The sequence below is a fragment of the Osmerus mordax genome, chromosome 5 (genome assembly GCF_038355195.1).
Source record: "Osmerus mordax isolate fOsmMor3 chromosome 5, fOsmMor3.pri, whole genome shotgun sequence".
NCBI lineage: Eukaryota > Metazoa > Chordata > Actinopteri > Osmeriformes > Osmeridae > Osmerus > Osmerus mordax.
Window position 1 is genome coordinate 16106108 of NC_090054.1, and position 24867 is coordinate 16130974.

Below are 24867 nucleotides of genomic sequence, written 5' to 3' on the forward strand. Positions count from 1 at the left end.
TATTTAAATAAATACACAAGCAAAGACATGCCACTCTGAACCCTGTCTCCCCGAGCCTGCATGTAAAACAGATTTTGTGAATAACTTAAGTTTACAATCAAGTCAGACTCCAGCCACTGTATGTTGATTCAGTTGTCCACAATCATTCCTTGTAACTCTGTGTAAAGTAATTTTAGAGCGTAATTAACACAAAGTTCACACTTCCTCGTAATTTTGTTTATTGAGTTTCAAAACATATTCTAATAAAAGGTAATAGCCCATTTTACTTCGAGGCTGCTGAAAGCTTTTCCTGAGAAGCCGTGTATATGAATAAAATGACAGTAATATATATTGGGTGAGATATCTTTCCAGCCAACCATCTACCTCCCCCCAACATACTCCATTGTTACAGTAAGTTCAAAGTTCATCATTGTTTAAAGATTATGTAATGTAGTGACCCAGGCCATGAAGACAAGCCAGCTCTGGTTCCAGTACTCTGATCACTTGGAACGGCCAGCCAGGCCAGTAGGTTGACACAGAGAGAGAGAGAGAGAGAGAGAGAGAGAGAGAGAGAGAGAGAGAGAGAGAGAGAGAGAGAGAGAGAGAGAGAGAGAGAGAGAGAGAGAGAGAGAGAGAGAGAGAGAGAGTGGGCAAGAGTGAGAGGGAAAGTGGGAGACAGAGTGGGAAAGGGAGAGGCCCTCGGGTCGAGTCCTCAAAGTGCCTGGGTTGCTCTACTTAAAGATCTTTAAATAGCGGGATTCACTAGGATGCATGAACACTGGCCATCTATCTCTGCTCTTTCTGAGGCATCCTGGGGAGGTCCTGCTGGGGCAGAGCACCATGGGAAAGTGGGCTAGAGTGAGGTGTCGACTGGGCAACTTCTGTAGTGACTGGCTGACTTTAATCCCTGCAGGGAAGTCTGTGCGACCCAACACCCGAGAGGTCTTCAAAAATTGTAAATGCTACACTTCTATCATCATAATGAAATGATTTATTAGCTTTGTATTTGTACTTGAGCTTTCGGTGTACTTGAGCTGTCCTTTCGGTGTACTTGAGCTGACCTTTCCCAGAAAAAGCCTTCCGTTTCACTGATTAACCTTTTATTTGAATGCCGGGCCAGGGAGAAGGATTCACTGTGACAAGACGGAGAAGGCTGTAGCTGGCGGTAGCTAACTGATCTCCAGCTGATGTGGGCCTCAGATGGAGGCTAAACTGCGATGTTGAATGCTGCTCTCCTTTTCCGCAGCTCATTACGCCCCTCTCAATTCCCAGGATGCTTGGCTCCAGTTCACGCTGAGCACTTTGCTGCCAGGAGGAGGGTGATTACAAACGTTTTGCTCGACACGTCTTTCTCTCTCTCCCTCTCTCTTTCTCTCTCTCTCTCTCTCTCATACTCTCGCTCACGCCCTTTTACCTTGCAGACACCAGATCCAATCGCTTCGTTGATTCGACTGTGTGTCATACACTTTTATCATACATGATATGATGCTAATATGAAGGTATGGTAAAAGAGAAGCAGACCATGTACAAATTATTCGAAATAGTTTACTTCTGGTTCCACGCCATGCAGCAAGCCAGGCGGAAAGCACAGCATTTCCAACAAGAAAGCCCATGACAATGTAAAGCATCAGTGGTGAAGCGCAGCAACAGAGCCAGAGCAGAGAATACAATCTATATGTGTAAGCTTTGGTGTGTGCTGTGCTGTATGGATTCCAGTCAGACAGAGAAGTGTTTATGCATTTCTCTGCCAGGGTGCGATGTACTCCAAACCAAGGTGGGCAAATATGTCCTCCTCAGTCTTTGCTGGTAGAAACTCTCTCTGTAAGAAGAGATTTTTGTTAATGTTATACTTTAAGGTTACATTAACTTCCATGTAGCAACACTGCAACAGCTATGGTAATAACCTTGTAGGTACATGGGAATTGTTGTGTAATCAAATTATATTAAGTATTAGTGGTATAAATTATTACAAAAGAGTAAGAAGGTTGTGTTTTGTCAAGGTGAACATTACAGGGTTAGTTTAAAACAATATCCTTTCCACAACTGTAGACATTGCGTGACCATCCAGGATTATATTTCGACAGTCCTCTCTCTCTCTCCCAGTCATCTGAATCCTGACCTTCAACTGAGTAACTACCCTTTATTCTCCCCGACATACCACTATAAGTCGCCTGTCAGAGGACAGCACGTGACAGGTAACATCTCCATAGGAACACCACAACGACAATGCTGACTCACCTTGAGAGTTTGAGAGCCTAGAGAGAGAGGGAGGGAGAGAGAGAGAGAGAGAGAGAGAGAGAGAGAGAGGCCGAAAGAGAGCTATAATTCTGACACATCCTGCCCTGAAGTCCTAAACTCGAGCTGACAGACGGAAATGAGAGGAGAGGGAAAAAACAGGTCAGCTAGAAGTGTACGCTAACCAAACCTAACTGGTGGGAGAGGAGAAGCACTCTGAGGCATGTGTCCCGCCATGCTAGTTTGTTATTCCCAATGCAAACGACAAGAGAGATGTTACAATTTGGTTTAAGGCCCAGGGTGCAAGCTGGGTAAAGGCAGCCAGGACCAGTCCAGGTCTGGCCTCATAAAATACCAAACTTTCACTCCACCTTCATTTGGTCTATGTGTTCGCTGACAGTAGAATCCGAGCATTTCAGTTTTAAAAATGAACGTCCATTTCTCTCAGTCATTGTGGATGGAGGCACACAGGAACATCACACAGACAGCACACGCGCACGCACACACACACTGGCAGGAATTGCGTGATTGCTTCTCTGCAGGATAACCTTGCTCCCTCTCTCATAAAGAACAGTACATAGAAAACGCCCCCACAGTTACATTGCATCAAAGTGTGACATCGCCTCTTTCTCCACAACACTCAAATCCCTGAACCCAGTCGCATCCAGCCACTCAAAACACAAAAAAAACCTAGCCACACAGACTGCAGGGACCAATGAAGTGGCTATATGTAAAAAACAGGCTTTTAGGAGCCAGACCGGGTGGTGTGATTATATACAGTACAGCAGCCTGCCAAGCTAGAAGGCTTTGGCTAACAGGACACCGGCTCAGAGTCTACTGGTCAAAAGGCTCAGAGAAAAGCTCCCAGATCCTGCTAACAGAAAGACCACAGAGCTCAAGCCACAATCAGCTCTTGACTTTGGCCAATTTAGCCATTGTTCCGTATCAGACAGTAAGCCTTCCCAGTGACGTGTCCACTCTCTCCAATCTACCTCAATCCCCTCCCTCCCTCCGTCCCTCCCTCCCTCCCAGGGGCTCTCTGCTTTACTTACTGACTGTAGAGCACAGCAGACCAACTCAGAGATTAGACCCCTAGAACCTTCCACTGCACCACGGAGAATACCATACGCAGTCCAGTAGTGCAGGAGACAGGTAAAGCTTCATTTCTTTTGTTTCGGCCGGATCCAGGACCAGTGTCATGTTTGAAATGTTGCTTTACACTCCATGGTGCTGTCAAAACAATTTCCACTAACTGTTTCAAGAGTCTCTTTATGGAATATAGCTAAAGTGCTTTTGTGTGAGGTGTGTCACAACACTTTAAGCACCACTCAGGAAGGTTTGTCACGCAAAGCCTGGGCCTAAGCATGGGCACTTACAATTAGCTCCATCTTCACCAGAGCTCTAAAGGTACTGCGCTCAACATCTGACTCAGTCAGTCAAGCTCCAATCAGGAGTGCTAGCTTGGCCCAAAAGCAGAGTCCTGTGCATTAGTGTGTTTATATGTGAGTGAGCTTGTGTCCTTGTCTTAATAAACTGCTAATCAGATGTGTGTTTCCTCTGCCCTCTCAGTAATTACAGGCCTGCTGGCGGTGAACACATACATTAGCCCGTCAGAAGCATCTGGCAAGGCTCTGCTCTTTGTCACCCTCCTCCCAGAACACAGCCCGTTGCTGATGGATGGGACTGATGGAAATGGCTGGCTGCCACTGGCCCCTACATGTGATTCCATGTGTGCGTGTGTGTGTGTGTGTGTGTGTGTGTGTGTGTGTGTGTGTGTGTGTTTTTGCACAGTATCTGTCTCACAAGCTCTGGTTGCCACAAACAGAAGTATGCAAAAACCCAATGTGAAAGAAATGCAAATGTACACAAAGTATTTTGTAGGGAAATTAACATGACAGAAAGCTAAATGCGCTTCAGGGGATCAGGAACACTGCCTAAACTGTGAGTCAGTTTAGATGTTGGTCACTTCTTAGCTAGACTTTGTGTCTTTGTAGCGCTGGCAGATAGCAGCATGTATCAAGGACGCAGTTGTTTGTGGTGTGACAGAGGTTTGACAGCCAATGATTCAGTACTGAATGAGAGAGAGTATCTTTTAAATATTGTGATATGGCTGTAAGCAATAACTTCATGCCAAAAATGGGATGCAGCTTTGAAACGAGACTTAACATTCAGCACAATTTGTCTCAGAAAAATGAATGTCTCCCTATTCAATTCATGCTGAGGGCTGAAGACCATACTTGTGTCAAGGGAAGCACAACAACCAGCATGAACCACCAATTATTTTGCTGTGGCCTCAGTTATCAAATCATCACGGATGCACACAGTACACTATACTGCCCCCAAACCTCCCTTCTCTCCTTGGACAACTATCTTCTTGCTGTCAGCTGGAAGGCGCTAGCCTGACTGCAAGGAGAGGCATAAATCCAAAGAAATCTTTTGATTGTTTCTAAGTTAATCTATCTTTATTGCAGCACAGGAAAGGGCTGACAGGGGCAGAAAAGTAGAAGTCGATGAGGCTGCCGTGTCTTCCTCCTGAAACTCTCCGCCCCCACACACCTCCCCCACACTCTGCAAGTCTACACCGGACAGCAGCAGCAGAGAGAGAGAGAGAGAGAGAGAGAGAGAGAGAGAGAGAGAGAGAGAGAGAGAGAGAGAGAGAGAGAGAGAGAGAGAGAGAGAGGAGAGAGAGAGAGAGAGAGAGAGAGAGAGAGAGGAGAGAGAGAGAGGAGAGAGGACACAGACACCTCACCAATCAAGCCAGCAATTAGCACAAGCACCATAAAGCACTGAGCTGAATGTGATTTTCATTCCCTGGCTCTCTCGGCCTGCTAATCAGCTGCTCCGCTGGCCAGTCAGGAGGAGCCAAGCAATCAACCTCTCCCATCACTACAGTCAGAAAGCCGCCATTACATTCTGTTCCCTTGATTTTTTATCTCTTTGTTTCATCTGCAGTTCATCCCAATGTATTCATAAGCATAAACATTAGCGCACTAACATTAGTTGCTGATTAGGATTCCCAAAGATAGTCAGACATCTTTTTTAGGGCAGTGTTTACAATAATCTCAAGCATGAGGAGCTTTTAGTTTATTGGTACGGAATACTAAAACACTGCCAGAAGACATATACATTGAGTGACGCGGATATTCAGCTGGTTCCGCATGGAACATTTCTAATTGATGCTCAAAATATCAGTACGTTGCAATGGCATCCACCCTGCCAAATTGCATTTTCTGCCTTTACTTTCCCATCTTGAGCAAAGAGATTGCTAGAGTTCTCAGACATTTTCAAAATATCTATGAAGTTCTGTGAGGCAATAGAAAGTGCTAGCATTGTGTGAAGCTCTTCTCTTTAATCTAATGAGCCTGGGATTTCTGCCTGCGCTCAGTATTGTATAGGCCCAAACAGAGCGGCCCTCTAAAGATAACAATAAATTACGTTTCTCAGCTCCAACGAACCCCGTAAATAATTAATTGGTTTGTACTAACAAGGCTGGTTTTGCATGACCACGGTTTTGCCTTCCGCACCAGACAGTGTGATCAGATGCTGCCGCATCAGCATCACCCTTCTCAATTAAAAACAACAAAACTGCAAAATATGAGCTTTGATTGGAAGCTGAATATCGCATTTTTCTTTCGATAAGTGGGGAGGCTCACTTAGATGGTTGTTCACACATTTGCATTCCACACTTACAGTACATTCGTAAAGGTTTTGCCTTGTACAAATTAACTTGGGTATCTTGGTGTGTTTGTGTGAGACGAGTATGGATGTTTACATTGCTTATGTGTTTTTCTTCACATCCTCCTCCTATCAGCATTCATCTTCTCACACAGAGGGTTTGGTTGTGGGGCTGGGAAATAGATGCGCGGGGTTATGTGTGAGACCACAGGAACAGGGCTCAGGTACCTCAATGAATGTTCAGTGGGCTTGCCTGTTAATAAATCATGAGGCCACCTGAAATGGGAGCCTTGGACGGACGGCTTCATGGGCCACCACGAACGCCATATCAATTAATGCTACATGACAGGCAGACAGGCCTAACACCGGGGCTCTGGTAGAAACCTCTGGCATTCACTTGCATCAATAATGGAGCGGAATCCGTCTCCAGAGGAAAAGACAGACACCCTACTCCCCTCTCCCCTCCTCCCTTCCCCTCTCCATGTCTCGATCTCTCTCTCTTTCTTCCTTTATCCCTGTTTATCTTTCTTCTTTTCACTTTCTCCCTTGCGCTCTCTCTGTCTTCTTGCCCCCCTGTCTGTGTTTCTCTCACCCTCCCTCTTCATTTTGTTCTTTTCCTACACAGTTTAGAACACCAACTCATTTTCTCCTTTTGATAATTCCATAGGAAAAGATTGCAGGTTGCAGATTTCGGAGGGATAATAGCTTGGCATTGAATTCAGTTTTTTCAAGTCACAAAAAACATTGGTGCAATTGCTTCTAAAAATACCCTTCTCTCCCAGGAAAGAGTGATAATGGGCCCTGTGTGGGCGGATGGGAGGATATGAAGGAGGAGGGGTAGGTGAGGAAAGGGGGCGATGGTGAGAGAGGTGGCACAGAGAGAGGCTAGAGAGTGTGTGAGAGAGAGAGAGAGAGGAGAGAGAGAGAGAGAGAGAGCGTGAGAGCGTGAGAGCGTGAGAGCGACAGACAGAAATAAACTTTTGGCACGGTGGCCAGATGCTATTACTTAGATTGGTGTTAAAAAAACACCAGTGACACTACCTACTATGCGTTGATACTGTTTCCTAAATTATGAGTTTACACTACATGTGTTAATGTTTTCCCCTCTGTTTTAATCTCTGTATTCACTACAGTATGAGAGAGTATGCTATAGTATATCTGTGACTAGGCTTATCAGAATCTATCTGAATAACCGTTGTATCTCTCTCTCTCTCACTCTCTCTCTCTCTCTCTCTCTCTCTCTCTCTCTCTCTCTCTCTCTCTCTCTCTCTCTCTCTCTCTCTCTCTCTCTCTGTCTCTCTCTGTCTCTCTCTGTCTCTGTCTCTTTCACTTTGTCATACTCATTCTCTCTCTCTTTCTATGACAACTAAGTCCCAGAGCTCTCTTCCCTCTCTCTTCCCTTCTTGCAGCCTCTCACAATCTACTCTACAGTGTTGCACCCTGCCCCCCTCTCCTCTCTCATTATACACCATCCACTCCAACACCTACCCCCACCCCTCGTACCATTCCTATTACACCGCCCCCTAATTGGTTCTCTGACCTCTAAAGAGAAAGGACCCAATCACACACTGCAATTGTAACCATGGAAAATAGTGTCCATATTTGTATTGTTCCCCTGTCACCAGGGCTGTCATTTCATTGGTGGAAGGCGACAGAAGGCTCCATGTTCAAGGAGATGGAGGAGGATGAAAGGCATTGTGGGAAGATGATTGTGAGGGGATGTGAAGATAAAGAGCCTGACAATCATCTCATAATAGATACATATCTGGGCATGCTTTGTGACCATGGAACACTTTAATTTGTTCAAAAATGGCATCTCTTGTGGATATAGGAAATTGTTTCACTGTCTTCATGCATGCATAAGTACTTTATGCGCATGTCGTTTTCTTAAAAGTACTGATATCTAAAGTTATGCTGCCAGATGTCAAATTGATCTGGAACCAGAAACATCCTTTGACTCCAATCCACATCAAACTGTACCGATACTTCTATTTACCTCTTCACGGTAGTTCAAACCTAGTTTCAGCTGTCTGCTCAAATCCCTCCCAGTCCCCCTCGCAGAGTCCCAGCTTTGTGGCTCGTCAAAACCAAGGGATAGACCAAAGAACACGTCCAGTCTGGTGTGTGATCAAAGCAAATCCCTTACATAGGAAAGTCCTTGAACCAGTCCTGACTGACAGTGAGCTGAAACATACACATTTTTGCTGTGAACAGTCTCTTGTCTTTTGAATTGCAATGTCCCAGTTCTAAGAAGGAGAGCGAAAGGGTTCTAAACAGTCTTGGGGAGGGGGTCTGTTGCCAGGCAGATGCGCATTGAGACACTTCAATTCAATTCAATTGTGCCAATTCAGCAGCCTGTTCCTCATAAGTAGCAATCAAAAGGGAAAGGTGGGGGGTAAATGTAGATCTTTAAAAGACTAAGGCAAGAGATTCCACTAGCCAGAGTGTGTGTGTGTGTGTGTTTGTGTGTGTCTGTGTGTGTGTGTGTGTTGTTTATATCTTTACTGGAGATAATTTATGTGTCCATATCCACTGTACCCTAATCTTGTTTTTAATGACACAGATCATGCAAAGTCAACCAAGACAACCAATCTGCTGAACAAAAAACTAAACATTTGAGTATCATTATCAAAGCAGCCTGAAAACAGACCACACACTGAGCTCTAATGACTAGCTTACTGTTCATAGAGTACCCACTAAAACCCACCACTTATGCAATAATCAATGACGATTCATGTTGTAATCCTTTTAGTGTGCTTAATGAAATGGTGCATATCACTGGCACAAATGTGTCACAACACTGCAGTCCTGGGGAGAGCAAATGATGTCCCTGACAAAATGTCTCATTTGGAGGGATTCCTATGAATCACCATCCTGAAGCATGATAAAATACTGGGGAATGTCAAAGGGCAGATATTTGTATTGATGTGTGTGTGTGTGTGTGTTTGTGTGTGTGAGAGAGAGTTTGTTGCACAATTGTGTGCGTGTTTGCTGAGCTGCCTTTCTCCTCTCAGAGTTTGCTACTCGTCAGGCTTTCTGATGAAGTTCTGCAGAGCTCGATTCAGCAACAAAGAGAGACAGCTTCCTGTGTAATCGCTATCTGCAAGTCTCCTCTTCCAACAAGCACCTTTTCAGGGGAATTATGCAGATGGGATATTCAATGTCAACACCCTGAAAAGAAAGCTATGGAGGCAACTCCCACTTAGAAATGTATCACAGCCTTCTATGCTCATCCGTTGCAAAAGCTTAAGCTCCATTCATTCACTTCAACGTATTGGAATTCAGGGAAAGAGATATCCCAAGATACCAAGCAGAGATGGAAACAAGTCGCAACCTCTCCCTCATCCCTGTAGATAAACGCTAGAGCAACGCTGGAGAAATGCTCGAGAAACGCCCGCGCTCCGCAGCTCTGACAGCTCCCAGCATGCATTAGAGGACAAAGACCCCACCCTCTACGACCCACCTGTCTGCCTGGCACAGCTTGAAGGGGTGTGTTTGTTTATCAGTGTGTGCCTGTGTTTTTTTTGTGCGAATGCAAGCGTGCGCGCCTCTTTATGCATTTCTTTGGCTGTGCACATCCGCACACGTGCACTTTTTGAGAGCGCTCGTGCGCGCGCGCGTGTGTGCGTGCACGTGTGTGACACCCTGAGGGGCCGCTGTGCCACCAACCGCTAAATTAAACCTCTCCTCCCTTTTCTCTCCTTCCAGGGAAGGACTCCCTTCCAGGCACTTCTCATCCTCCCTGCAAACACTGCCTCTCCTCACCAGCTGGGGAGCGTTCACAAACGCCGATCCCCAAAGCCCAGTGCAATTGCCCCGTTATTGTCCACTCATCCGCTGCTCAGAGGATGGAAGGTGGAAGGAGGAGGAGGAGGGGGAGGAAGTAGAGGGGGAGGGGGAGGAGGAGGAGGAGGGGGGGGGGGGGGTGGAGGGGGAGGAGGGGGAGGAACAGAGGGAAACAGGACAAGTTGTGAACATTGCACTCTCTACAACAGGCAGCTCCCAAACTGTTTGTCTCCAGAGCACTGGAAAATGAAGACGAAATGATCACTGGAAAGTGAGCATGCAGTACATCCCCTGTCAGTACATGCTGTACTGTCCAGACTGTTTGGAAGGGTATCACGTCTCTGGGCGTTGGAGATTATTTTTTACCAGCAAAAGTCTGAAGTAATCATGCCAGAATCACTACCAGAACTTCAGCATGTTAGTTAAGCTCCAGAGGTCCAGAGTGGAGAGCTGGAGCCGGGTAGGACTCCAGACAGGTGTTGAGATGTGGTGGTTCCTCTGCTCCAGAGCCCCAACCAGGACATCCACACCCCCAGCCCTCTGACCAGCACCTCATTAATCACACTGTTACATATGGCTTTGAGTAATTACCCTCTGTGTGACATATACTGCTGCACACACACACGCACGCGCGCACACACACACACAAAACCGCAACAGACTTTATACACACCCCAGTACACATGCACAGTCACATGCAGCAAGGCAAAATTGTAGGCAAAATGCATTCCCGTTCAATACAGAATCACATTACCAGAAACACATTTGTGCAGGACAGACTATTGTATTGTGCCATGCACAATGGTACCATGCAAGTCTACTGGCACAAACACATCTTCACTTATTTACACAGACACACACACACACACACACAACGGCAGGGAATTTCAAGGGTAGAGATGCTTTGTTTTGGAAGGTGTTGGACAGGTCATGGAGCCCTCCTGCTTTGGGAGAGATTCAGTCTGTCTGTGCCTGATGAAATCCTCCGCCTGTCCTCATTCATCAAACCCACCACACATATTAATTATCACACACCTTCAGCCTAACAGTAGAGGACACACACAAGCACGCACACATGCGTGTGCACACATTCATCTTGCACTAACACTTGTACACACCGACGCACACACACACAAATACAGAGACACACGCACCCACCACATCCAAACCCATATACAACAGAGTGCATGCTCTCACTGACATCACATTGGGGGGATATTCACACGACAAAATGGCTTCACAGCTATGGTATGTGTGTATCATGATGATGACTTCCTTCCTCCAAGTCATTAGTTGCTTCACTTCCTGTTTACCTGTAAGTCAAAGACAATTTCCCTGAGCTCCAACCTACTGGTAATTGGGATCAAATCGTTAGAAAGACTTTAGCTTTAATCTTTTTGGAGCCTTTCATAATAACATGGATGAGCCATGCGTTTAGCGAGAGCTCTCTGAAGCACATTACTGGATTTAAGTCCTCCTAATGATCATCAGGTCCACCTATATGTCCTGTGGTGGAGACAAGTGCCCTAATCAAACGACAATTTCCATCTGCGACTTTGCCCCCGTCTCCTCCGCACCAGTCACACGTAGCACGCGGACTCTCTTGAAAAAGACTGGTCAATTAGAACAGCCGCAGATGATAAAAGGGTGGTCATCTCTCCAGTTAATGAGGGTTTTGCAGCCTAGTGGGGCTGGACTAAGAAGGCCCTCCTCCCCTGCCGGCTGAAGAGAACAGAGGGAATAGTCAACGATCTGTACCGGGGGGTGGCAGTGACTGAGACAGTTAATTGATCTTCATTACCTTAATTATGGCTGTAATGTCAAGGCGAAACTGAGAAACAGGTCACACCGTTGAATGATTCTGTCTGCACGCACCCTTTTGAAACTAGCTGGCGACCTTGAAACCAGCACGCATATATCTGACGGAGTCAAAGGGAGATTAAGTGAGGCAGGTCGGGTGTAGGAAAGTGTGTGAGGGGAGGTGAAAAAAGTAGGAGGTGAGTGCGTGTGTGGTGTGGTTGGCATGCTTGCCCATTGTGGCGTAAACATCTCAATTAATCGAAAAGTTTCCCACCAACTTAACCAACCACAAACATAAGTGCGTGTGTGTGTGTGTGTGTGTATGAATGCGTGAGCACGTGTGTGTGTGTGAGAGGAAGCGAGAGACGTGTGCGTGATGTGACCGAACTGTCGCCGTGTGCACGGATCACTGCACCGTCAGCGCACGTCTCTCTGCCCTTGTGTTTGAATAAACAACGTCTCCTGTGGCATCTCCTGTATAATATCTGTCAGGGAGCTGCCCGCCCTGGCATCTCCACGCCCTGACCCCTGTCCCCCGGGAGGGGGGTGGGGGGTGGGGGGGGAGCTGACAGGGACGCGCCGGTGACGGGGCGTCCCCCTGTCGGTCAGCCCGGTGACACGCCTGGTGCCTTTGTTCCTGCTCCCCGCACCCTGCTCACACTGCCTGTCCTCCTACCCCCGACCACGGAAGGAGAAGGACACTGCAGGGCTCTGGGAGAGAGTACTGAATAGCACTACCAGCCTGCTGTCTGGGATGCAGCCTGTCGTCTCGGAATCGTGTTCTTTGGGGAGGCTTTGACTTGCTTTGTGCCCATCAGAAAAGGTACGGAAGAATATTTCTTTGAAGTTTCTGTCTTTGTGGAAACGAGCAGGAATAAATGAAGAGGCATCTTCACAACGTTCTCTTTCGCTTGCACCTTGGAGTCTTCTGTCAGAGCACCTCAGTTACAGGAGATAATTATAGTATTTACAAGACTAGAGCACAACATGATGTAGAGTGAACCTTAAGTGTTCATAAACATCCCTATAGGTCTCATCACGTATCACAAATCCAGACGTCAAAGTCCTGTCCAATGCAAACAGTGTACACCATGTGTGACTAAAAGACCACTCTCTTTGATATTCTGATGTTATGTTCATGATAGATTATTTGGCATGCACTCTCCAAATAAATGTTGTCACTATTCACTATATATATATTATAATTAGTTCTCGAAAAAACAGTTTTACCAAGATAAATTCAGTAACTCTGCATTTGCAAAAGGGGGGGTTCATTGGACATCAGGATTAATGAGACGTGCCATGAATTGATTTATATTGCTTTATCTTCACCTTTTTATTTCACCTGTTGGGTGAAACGAAGACGCTTGATTTCATTTGGAAATGTGTAAATGAACTCTGTGCATCCCTGAGCAATTAACTTCCCCTTAACACACCACCTGCATCTGATATAGAAACAGTTAGATGGATTTGATTCACTTAGCTGATGTGTCTTTATTGCTTTTCCTGTCCACTGTGTATCTGTATGTGTGCACGCGTGGGAGCAAGTGTGTGTGCAGTTCAAGTGTGTGTGAAGTGCGTGCGTGTGTGAGAGGGAATATGTACTGTCTGCAAGTGTGGGTTTCCATTTGTTTGTACGTACACTAAATTATCCTCTCTCGCATTGTTGTAATTAAAAAAGTTGTCCTTGCACCAATATCAAGTTTCTGTTCACTTAGAGAGGAAGCACATATTGCATAAAATAAGTCAAGATAACGTGTGTGTGTATTCCCAGCCGTAACACTGCAGTGTAATCCCTCCAATAGCTGTAAGGACAAGGCTGTGCTGTAATTCACCTGCTACATTCATAAACACGCAGTCTAGAGAAAGGCACTGGAGATAATCCCACCTGAAACTGCACTTTGTCTGAATCACAACCTGCCTTTTTACCCAGCACAAAGTCAAGATGGCTTTTTCCATTGCCCTTTGTTTCTCTGCCTTGTCTCTCTCTCTCTCATATTCTCACGTTCAAAAGAAAAAAATAGTGATGAATGTCAAGGTTTAGTGCACATTAAACTCTTGCTCAAAATAATTTAGTGCTTACAATTTTGTGTCTGTAGAGGAGGAGCACTCTCTAAACAGTCCATAAACATCCACATCATGCACAGACACAAACACACAAACGCAAACAAAACCAACACCAGAAAATGGGATTCTCCAGTGGGCTAATATAGAGTAAAATAATCCCAAACCGCCCTTCCATACCCCTGTGATACTGAACATGATATTGAATTTGTCGCTGGCATAAGAACATATCTTGATTATAAGAAGTGTATGTACCACATATATTGTAAATGTCTTGGTCTGAGCACAGTAACTGTACAGTACAGTACCTTGGTCTTGTCATACAGAGCGTGGTTGTCAAGAAGCATGTTCCTCTCCAGCCGAGCAAACCTCCTCAGGTCTCTCTCAAACTGCTGCAACGGAACAAAGAACCAACGGTCAGTTGAGCAACTGTCTTGATTCAACTGCACTTTTTCAGCCCACATTCATTTTTTCTCCTCCCCACCCTAGTGGAAGACCCTCTCCTACCCTTGAACCTCTCCAGCCGAGAAGGGCAAAGGCGTAGCGGTCTGCAGGTGGGGCTACCAGGTCCACCCTGACCGCTCTCCAGCCACGGGTGTCCCCTGAGTCCTTCTGCACGCCACCATCAACCTGCCCTGACTCCAAGCGTAGGATCAGGAAGCACTTCTGGAAGTGGTCCATGGCCTCAAACCTGCGACAGGGCAGCTTGGTCATGTCGAAGGTGGATGGCTGGTAGTCTGAGTAGAGGAGGATGCCCTGTGGAGAGGAAGAGAGATCCAGAGGGGCAGGGACAAACCACCACCACATAGTCTCTTCTTGAGCACGCATTACATTTGCGATACAGTATTTGGCTACAACATTTAGCATTGGGTACTATTGATAAGGTGTGATGGTGTACGCTATTTTAGTCCTGCAACAATGTAGTTGAATACTAAATTGGCTATTTGAGCATGCATGTTCTTTCACATTTCTAAATGTAGAGGAGTGTAGAATTTCATCAGTTTGAAGACGACTTCTTTAAATTGTCAAGTCTAATTTCAGCCTCGAGTTGTGAACATCTGCTACAGTGTCTAAATTAAGAGCTCCCAGTCTCCCTTCGTGGGGGGGCAATCACCTTCACTGGTAAAGGGTCCCACTTCATGTGCAATGAAAATCACTTCCAAGTGAGACATCAGTGTGTTCAACAGGAAAAAAAGCGATGGTGTGTGGTGTGTGAGAGAGAGAGAGAGAGAGAGAGAGAGAGAGAGAGAGAGAGAGAGAGAGAGAGAGAGAGAGAGAGAGAGAGAGAGAGAGAGAGAGAGAGAGAGAGAGAGAGAGAGAGAGAGAGAGAGAGAGAGAGAGAATCTAAGGATTGATTTCCTCTGGGTATTTGCCTGGCTGATTATTCAGCAACACAATCCTAAACCGTTAAAGCGATTAACATTACAAATTGTCAGTTTAATTCCAGCTCCCAACATAATTGTTGGGGAACTGCCCTCCTCTGCTGGCCATAAATCGGACTCTTTCTCCTTAAAGAGCAATAATCTGTAAAGAAAGTGCAGCCTTAACCACTTCTCCTGTCTGATGGGACAAGGGGGTTAATCATGAAACATTAAACACCGTTAACTGGTACCAGCCAGTCGTGTCCATTCCCCTCTCTGGCACTTGTCAGAGAAAGACTGATTCCCCGAAGGCAAGGGGAGAAGAGGTGACGATGGAGTCATTAACTGAGGACAGCGGTGAGACTGAGTGACATGTGGGAAGCGCTCTGTGGGAAGTTCCAACCTCGACCGTTTTACGCCACAAAGCTCCGCTAATAAGGTTTGCCGGCTCGTCTTCATAACTGAGACCCAAATCCCTGATGTCGCACGTCCTCAACCCCGGAAACCCTCTCCTGTCTGCAATTACAGCTAACCGCTCATGTCCCACCTGGATAGGCAGAGAGGATGTGGTACTCACGCCAGCACTCTGTATTGACTCCTGTCTTTTTCGGTGCTGACAGTTCAAGGGCACTGATATTGTAAGCTGTACTACACAGCAAAGAAAAGACTTGAAGACTTCTAATGACACAGTAACGTTACTGATACTCTTAAACGATATCTTGTCTGCATCTGATGAGTTGTGCACGACTCACTCTTTCTGATGTTGTTAATGTAGGTCACTTCTTATTTGGGGGAATCGTTTTGGAGCCTTTCTGGCTGAGTAGTTCCTGGCTTTAGCCTTGAATCCTGAGGATGCCGCGAGCCTGGAGGATTAATGAGTTAGCGACAGTTTTTACAGTCCATTAAGTGTCTGAGCATGGACGCCCTTGTTGCCATTGGATGAGGCCTGCCGCCGTCTCACAAATCCACCGTAGAAAGGAGGATGCCTCCAAGTTTTCGTTTCAGCAGTGCCGAGGGCTGTTTAAGCGAACCATGTGCCGTAATCGTCTCCCACGCAGCAGGTAATGTCAGCGAGCATCGGAGAGCAAGCTTATTCCACCAGAACTGTTTACAGAAGGAATTACAGAGGCGGACACCAGCTAGATAATCTTTATCCAGGGTTTGTCTGTGAGAGAAACACACACACTGAGACACACATACACACACACACACACACACACACATACACACATATACACACACACAAAGGCAATGGAGGCGACTTGCCAAAAAGGTCAGCCATCAACTTTTTCTTCTTAAAAGTGTGACTTTCAAACAGCGGATGAAGGACGGTGCCGCGACCACCTGTCTCAGAGGACAAAAGGAATGACGGTGGAGGCTCAGTGATCTAATGTCACATTGGCTGTGACTCAGAGCCAGAGACATCAAACCATTCCTTCAAGTTCCAGATTAGCGTGCGTTAGCAGGGTGTGTTTGAACTGTGCTTTTCCTTTTGATTCAGAGCTTTGTCCAAGTGGTCGAAACTGATTGCTGAAATTAAAGCGAAGCATTTTTTGGAAAAGCGTGTGTTCTATTTTTTAACCATCCGCCGCAGTTCAGATGTGACATTGGTTCTCATCAAACAACATGACAACAGTATGTAGTCTGTCATCCCCTGGCCTGTTTGGGCTTGGCTCTTTCACTGTCTCTGTGATTTATCCACAGGGCAAACCTTGGATGTCTTACTGCTTTAGGTTTATGTTTATAGGTTTATGGGTTTCAAACCTCATTACATACCTAAGGCATATCCTCTCCCATAAGTCTGATGTGGAAGGAACTGCATGAGGAAAAAACACTATTATGTGATACTATAATAAAATTTCACATGAGAAGGTACTCTGTCAACAGTGGATGGCAACAGGCATTAATCTAGTGAGTGTCTATGATTGGTGGATGTTAGATATGGCATATCCCTCTCGGGCTCTGGGTTGCTGTTCCCAGGGCAAAACCAAATCTCATCCGTCTACCGCAGGAAAGAGGGTGGTTGACCTTGCTTCTGCCCCCAAGTAATGCTTTCATAACCAGCAGGGGTATAAAAAAAAATGATGAGGCCCGTTTTTACAAGGACATTTCCAGATGGATGTATTTTTACCTCCCTCCAGGCAGTACAGAAAGAAAAAGCGGCCAGTGATATTAGGCCTGGATGAAGACACGCAGACCCCTAGGGGCCTGATCGCGGATGACAAGGTTACACGACTTAAAGTCAACCTCTGCTACATCCACTCAATCACTGGCTTCTGTGTGGCCATCCCAGTGGACCACTCAAATTTCCAAGCTCCTCCCCCAATCCTAATTCCTCCAGGACAATGAACCCAGGTCTCATCAAGCCAACCACCCACCCACCTCTTAGGATGGAGCACCCATCCACCCTGAAGCTTGCCCTCCCCCTCCCCCGGCCCACACGATGCCAATCCCCATGCTTTCCATTCACCAAGCCTACAACAACATTGCCAACCCGCCCTCCACCTTAACAACCCTAGCCACTCTCTTCCAATCTTACCCCTCCACACCCTGCCGGCCGGCCCATCCACCCGAGCCCTCCACCGCCCAGTAGAAGATAGGGACCAGAAGAGGCTCTAAGCTGTAGAAGCAGGGCGGTGTTAACAGGGAAGGTAATTATCAGCAAAGTGGACCTCTGAAGGGAGCAGAGCCAGTGGGTGGGGGGGGGGGGTAAGGTGTTATTTATAAATCCAGCCGGGATGACAGAGGTCCCCCGCAGCCAGACACGACTGCTGTGCTCATCATCAAACACTTGTCTGCTACCAACCCCCCACCTCAGTGAGGGTCTCGGAGGGAGGTGGTGGTGCCAAATGAACCCCCCACCACTCTCTCTCTCTCTTTATCTCTCATTCCTCTGTTGTCCACTCTCCCTCGTTCACCATCCTCCATATCTCTCCTTCGCCGAAACCCTCCTCTTACACACATGGATACACCTGCTTCTTCTCTCTTTCTCTCTCTCTCTTTATATCCATTCTCGCCTTCTGAATTCCATTAATGTGTCTATAACTGTCCCAGGTTCTTCATTTATATGTTCAGATGTTTCCAAATATGAACTCATATCTTTTTCCACAAAGTGTTCCTTCGAATATTTTTCTGGGATATTCAGGTCAGTCACCCAAGCTCCTTTCATCTCCCCACTTAAAAAAAAGACCGGTATGCTTCTCCATATTCCGGGTCCTGAATATTGGAAAGTGTCCAACTGCTTTCATTACTTAATATAATATGAGTCCTCAAGTCTTTTCACCTCTGTGTCCCAATCTCACACGAAAATCCTGCCTTGTGGTACAGCCTTTAGTCCTCAGCTCTATCCTGGTTACTCACACAAGGATCATTTGGATTCTACTCTGTATTCTCTGCGTTGGATACATATCCATATGAATGAGTGGCTTTAAACTTACTTTCTGCTTCAGTCTGTCCATGACATTGAGTATTAGACCCTCCTCTTTCTCAGTGTCAGGTGTTGTCAACAGGAAGTCCACATCATGGCCGTAGTCCTTTCCCCTGAGGACAGAGATGAACCTACTTTAACCCACTACGATATGATTCCACAAGGATGTATTTAGTCACAGTGGTTGACTGTTAATACAGTAAAATGGCAGACTGGCCATTAAGAGCATTGAGCATACTAATGACTTTGACTTTTTTTCTATTCTTCAAACAAGCTATTTGTCCTGCATCGTTAATTCTTTAAGCTCTCTTTTTGTTGCCTCAGCTGTCACAGCCTTCACTTTTTAGGGGGATCATCATTTTCCTCTTGGATGAGCATAATAAAGAACATTCACACGGAGAACAAGTGAGAACCGAAAATGTATCGGGTCTCCGTCAGCAGAACCAGAGCAATGGAGAACTGGAGATTGACATGAGTGATTATCTCATACAAAAATGTAGACCCTTGCAGAAAAGGTCTGCTCTGGCATGATGCGCTTCTCTAACATGCTTTAAAGTTTTAGCTCTTATGTAGGATGTCCTTGAATTGTAGACAAGAGGGAAATGTATTGTTCCTAGGTTGACTCGAACTAACCCCTAAGTCATCAGACAACCTGTTCAGATCAGTACTGGAGGTCCTGTTTTATATGGACCCTGTGGAAGATGCTAAATCCTGGGAACCTGCTAGTTTCTGGCTCAGAAGGCTTCAGCCTGAAGGCTGGTTCACCAGACATGAAAGAGAACAGTACAACAAGTACACTGGTACAAAGACAGTAAATACGGCCTGTGACTGTTGAATTTGCCCCTCAAAGGGTTCTAGCCTGGTTATTATCCCAGGTTCTGATTCAGTGCATTAGAGCGACGGCCTCCCTCTCTGAACCTGGGCCTAGGTGGATCTAGCTAACCCGGCTGCTGACTGCCAAAAGCACTGAGGCGAGGATACAGTTGATTCAACCTGATCAGCCTACTTTGATCAACCGCAATGCAAATAATGCAGTCAAAAGCGTTGATCTCATGGTTAGGGACACAGCAAAACGATGACAAATAGGTCTGGTGTGAAAACAAATCAGATTTGTTATGCCATGAGGATCCTTGTTTGATTTTGCCTGTCGTCCATTCCACTATGAAATTGGCGGGAGGGATTGAGGAGAAATATAAATGGTGCCAGGTGGAGAATCCACTAAACGTTAGTGGACTGAGAGTGCAACAACAGCCATTATTAAAAGCTCCACAAAAGATGCTAAAGCTAACACTAAGACTCAGGTGTTGAGTGGTGCTGTCGAGGAGACAGACGTTCTGTAGGTGTTGCATCTGTTTTCTAGTTTGATTTGTCCTTCAAGAACTGTTTAATACATCTTTGTATCTGGTCTGCTGCTCTGTTACTGAAGTCCTTGAGTTAGAATGCATGGTCACAATATTGTTCTTCCCACTGAGAGACGCAAAGCACCGAACAGCACTGCATAAATGTGTGTCGTGAATATATCCATAGCCAAATGGAAGAACTGATCAGCATAAATTCAGTTTACCTACAATAAACTCCCACAACACCAAGGTTTAGTCCGAGATGATGTGCTCTCTCTTGAGTTTATCAAGGGACAAAGGATCAGTCACGCCAAGGAGAACAGCTTCTTCAGTCAGAACCAGATTAGTTTTTTAGAGCCTGTTTTCTATGCAGATGCTTCATCTAAATCAACCAAGTCAGCAGAAAAGGAGATGACAGCATGTCACATTTTTTCTCTCATGCAAAGATGTGTTTTGGGGTTTTTTTGCTCTAAGGGTGCACAACACAGTGTTTTTATATAGCTTCAAGCTTCCGCTCTCCAATCTCCAACCCCAGAAAACTCCAGAAATACTACTGTGGCTTTCTTGGAGTTCAATCTTATGGACTTTTACCCTGCTGTACCCAGACATGTCGGCTTTGTTCCATTTCTCAAATAGCGACCCCCTACCAAGTTTCCGAGACATCTCCATCTCATCTCGTTTGTGAAAGGCTGTATTTACCGGCATAGCGTGAGGAGAAACTGTCAATGATTTATTGTTTCAGTGCAGAACATATGAAATATAGATGAATATTTACAGGTTTCAGATGACGGATGATGGATGAAAAATATAAGACAAAATTGTCTTGCTATGCTTTCAATTGTATAGACAACATTTTGGAATAGGGCATCTTGTTTCTGGAAATATGGACAGAACTATTTAAGTGCCTACTACCTTGTTGTTTCAAGATTTTATGGAATTTGATGTCTCCTACTCCTGCCCTCCATTTCCCTCTCAAAAAATATGAGCATTCTCAAGGCTGTCACCCAAGCAGGGAAAGGAAAAGTAATGTCTTGTTATGAAAAAAATGTGCTGAGTGTAGAAATAAGTAGACTGAAAAGAGACTGTGGGAAATGAGAGAAGAGAACACTGTGACATGACGGCCATGATTTTAAGCAAAGAAACACAGCAGTCCATTGACACCTCATGGTCCTTTCACACTCTGAAGTGGCAGAAGCTGCTTCCCCCTCCTGCCTATCTATTTTTAATCCCACTACCAAACTGCTCTGAGCCTTGTCACCCGCCTTTCACAGCGGCTGTCCTTTCAATAAGGCTAATGTCACAGGCATCAACAAATCCTTGATACGCTTTTTTACAGAAGTAGGATGGTTGGTAAAGTTTACAGGAAGGCAGCTGACTTGAAGAAACTTCTAGGATGGCAAGTTACTGCTGCTCTGTCTGCTTTAAGGAGAATTTTCTTTTTCCTAAGGCATGTTAAAGCTATATTTACACATGAAAGGTGCTTTTAAGATTGTTCTCACTTTAAGCAAAGGCTTCTAGCCTATCGAACCTCTTAGGAACATTTAAAAAAAATGCTTTGATTAAAAAAAGAAAAGAAAAAAGCTTTAAATATAAGTTTTGAATGACATGAATTGAAGCATACATCATCATCAAACATTACACATTTAAAAACACTTTTCATGAGAGTGTACACTGCAGTAATCTAAGTGCTTCAGCAACCTTCTAAATCTCATGGGTTCATTGATTATTACAGACTTGGGTCAATTCACTCTGAGATCATCTCCATAGCAACATACTCAAGATGCAAATCAGTCTTTGTTTAAGGCTCAGTAAATGTGCACCACATCATATCAGATTAATTCATGTTTCTCTATCTTTGTGTGGGAAGACATGATATCTCACCACACAACAATCCTCTATCCATAAATCATGTACAGTAGCACACATTCCAGTCCGGTTGTCAACAACCTGCGCCCATTTGAATAACTTTTCTCACGTCTCACTTAGTCTTCTCACTTTTCTCTCTCCTTTGTTTGCGAATGTGTTATTTACACAATGAAACATGTCCAGCTCATCATGTGAGCTTGGAGTGGGTGCGACTTCCAAGTGTTTGTAGAAAACTACGCACAGTAAAGCAAAGGGATACTTTTCACACAGACTTTACTTGACAAACGTATATAATTAGCACATCCTTGTCCCTCTACGTTTCCCCTTATAAATATACCGTTCTTCCAGTGTTTTGATAATTGTCGGAAGTGTCAAACAAAGTAACAACGAGGGGTTGTGATGTTTAAAAGACAGGAAGCAGCAGGACTGCACCCCCCCATAGGGAAGCAGAACGCACTTTCTTACCAGCAGACGGCTCCTGAATTATTTACCACACAGCCATCGGTAACGGCTCCATCTTTATAACACTATAGAGCCGTGTGGCCCATGCTTAAAACTCAGGCGCAAAGCACCCCACATAAAAAGCACCAAACAAATAAAGAAGGCAGACTGATAACGAACAACTTCTGTTAGCTGCTTTACTACGGCAACCACGGTGAAAATGACATAGTAACATTGCGTCTGTGACAGTGTTTCAGGTGCTAACTATAATTGCTTCCTTGGATGTCAAAGTTTACTGTAATACGCACAGGTTTATTTCTTGCAACAAATGTATGAAAGTCTATTAGAGGTCTGTCTCTGCAATGCATCTGCTCAACTGTCTGTTGGTCTGTCTGGAGTCTGTTGGCTGAGCGGTGAGGGAATCGGGCTAGTAATCCGAAGGTTGCCAGTTCGATTCCCGGTCATGCAAACTGACGTTGTGTCCTTGGGCAAGGCACTTCACCCTACTTGCCTCTGGGGAATGTCCCTGTACTTACTGTAAATCGCTCTGGATAAGAGCGTCTGCTAAATGACTAAAATGTAAACTGTCAGGACATCAAGAAGAGACTGGAAGGTATCTCAGGGCAGAGGTGATTACACTTTCAAAGTATTTGTTTAGTACTCAAGAGGCCTGCTAGGGTCTTTTTTCAGCTCCCCCACTCACACATCATGATCGCACATTTCTGTTCTCTCACACACTCTTCCTTTCACCTGAGTGTGCATCCACATACGTGCAGGGCCATTAGAAACAGCGAGGGGACATCCCAAAGGATTGTGGGAAAGCTCACAAGACTAGTTAGTGCAATTATCTTGTGTTTGCATGGCTGCAGGTAAATACAACACTTGTAATGCTCTGGTTTGATGAAACTTAGGATATATGGAATGCCAGGTTGACGTCCGTAAAACAATCAAGTCTTGTACAGTACCTGCTAAAGCCACCTGTCAGAGCCACGATGCTGTCTGATGCTATCCCACGGACAGTTTCCTCAATGATGATCCCCAGGGCTTGAGCCTCCGCCTTACTGACAGGCCTGGAGATGTCTTTATAATACAGGAAGCCTGGAGGCAGAAGACCATTATTAGACTATGAGCTGGCTGTCAATCACAGTCATTTGCATTTGCACTGGCCATTGGGGAAAATAGCCAGTTAGCATAATGTATAACCATGGTAGGTATGTGCTTATACTAAATACAGTACAATATTGTATATTACAGTGCAATGCTACATCATTGCCACATACCCATTATTTATAGAGTGCAAACCTCAGTAAATTTTCTACCATGACACCATCCACACTGTTGTACCCTAGCTTATACAAAAATAAGCCCTTCATTCCACTTGTATGGCTTTTCCACTATGATAACAATGCTGATCCTCCATATTCCTCAGTACCTCCACACTGCAACGTTGACTCTTGCAGGATTAAGTGACTGTGACACCTTAGTCAGTAATCTAGCTGTTCACCCTCACTGGGCCCTGTCAACCTGTAATCCAATTGTGCTCTGTATTCTTTTTCAAGGGGAATCACCAGGGGTCATTTTTTGGTAAACATGTACTTCCTCTCTCTGAACTCTTTTCCACGGGTAGTTTTGAGGACTTTCTTTTCACGTCACTCCTGCACAACAACACCTGCTTCTGAGCTGCTGATGAAATTCTACTTGCGTGTAACAACAACCCCCATAGAGCTGTTTGGCATGGTTCCATAGTGCCTAAGGAATAATAGGTGGGCACTGTCTTTCTACTCCAATCTGAAGAGCATATGTTACGGTCCAGAAGCCTGCAAAACCTCCCCCAAGGAAAGAAGAACAGAAGACACAGTGACATTTCTCCATGTCGCCTCAATATTGTGACAAACAAATCCTAACTCTGTGATTGAGAGTCAGGACACCCGCCTGCTCTTTACGCTGATGGGCCTTCTGTCTCCAGTTGATGGATGAGTGTGTTGCCTGAATCCCATGACAAGCTTTACCCTTTCTTTATTTTGGTCTTGTCCAATCCCCTTGGTGATGCTGCATTGTGTTAGATTCCTTACTGCCACCACCTCTCATCGCACAGACAAGATATACAAGCAACTGGGGAGTTAGAGCACCTAAGAGGCACTACCAGTAAAAGAAGAGGCCGTGGGTAAATCCATTTGCAGCCAATGACTTGGAACTGCTGCGATGATTGTCTAATAATTGCTCATTTATTGAAAGAGAAGTTTCCTGCTTGTGTGGTTACCCGCTCTCTGCATCCTGTTCAAGTGGATGTCCGGCTGGGCCAGAACTTCCTGGAAGGAGCGCCACCCGGCACGGTACCACTTCTCTGCCGTCCTGGGTCCAACTCCAAACACGCTGGTGAACAGCTAGAGGAGGAAAGAAAGATCCATAGTCTAATGAAAACTCCTTGTGGAGGAAAATAGCAGTGTTTCAGGGTTCTCTGGAAGGACTTGTAAGCTATCAAAATAAGGAATTAAAACCTATGCAATGTCTTAATTGCTCAGCAGTCTTGTTAAGTACTCTTACCTTGAGTGTTAAATATCTTTCATCACTCAGTAGCTCCTCCACTTTCAAGGAGCGGCCAAATATAAGGACTTCCTGTGAAAAAAATGGCAAACTGTGGACCTTACCTCCACACTGCCTATTAACATTGTTTATTTCATACAATATCTGTTTCTATCGGGATCCCAATAATAGACAACCCACTTACATCAAGTGTTCCTCAGATGCTTCTTTTATTTCCATAACTCTCACATATCTCACCTTCGTTAATGGCAGTGTCAAGTGTTAATAAACCTTGGGGTGATATTTACTGCCATTAACCGACTGCCGCTTAGACTGTTTGTTTTTAAAGGGCTTGGTTCCCTTCTTAATA

The 24867-nt window shown here is 45.3% G+C and overlaps 1 protein-coding gene across 1 annotated transcript in view; it reads right to left on the minus strand.

The window, feature by feature from the left end:
* Window positions 1–1711: 1711 nt before the first annotated feature.
* Window positions 1712–24867, minus strand: part of dntt (deoxynucleotidyltransferase, terminal) — a 35442-nt gene continuing 12286 nt past the window's right edge. The window contains exons 5-11 of the mRNA XM_067236756.1: window positions 24519–24590; window positions 24235–24358; window positions 22940–23072; window positions 18338–18440; window positions 14047–14295; window positions 13848–13931; window positions 1712–1798 (exon numbers count right to left, since the gene is read on the minus strand). Coding sequence (XP_067092857.1) covers window positions 1712–1798; window positions 13848–13931; window positions 14047–14295; window positions 18338–18440; window positions 22940–23072; window positions 24235–24358; window positions 24519–24590 — 852 coding nt within the window. The remainder of the gene's footprint in view (window positions 1799–13847; window positions 13932–14046; window positions 14296–18337; window positions 18441–22939; window positions 23073–24234; window positions 24359–24518; window positions 24591–24867) is intronic.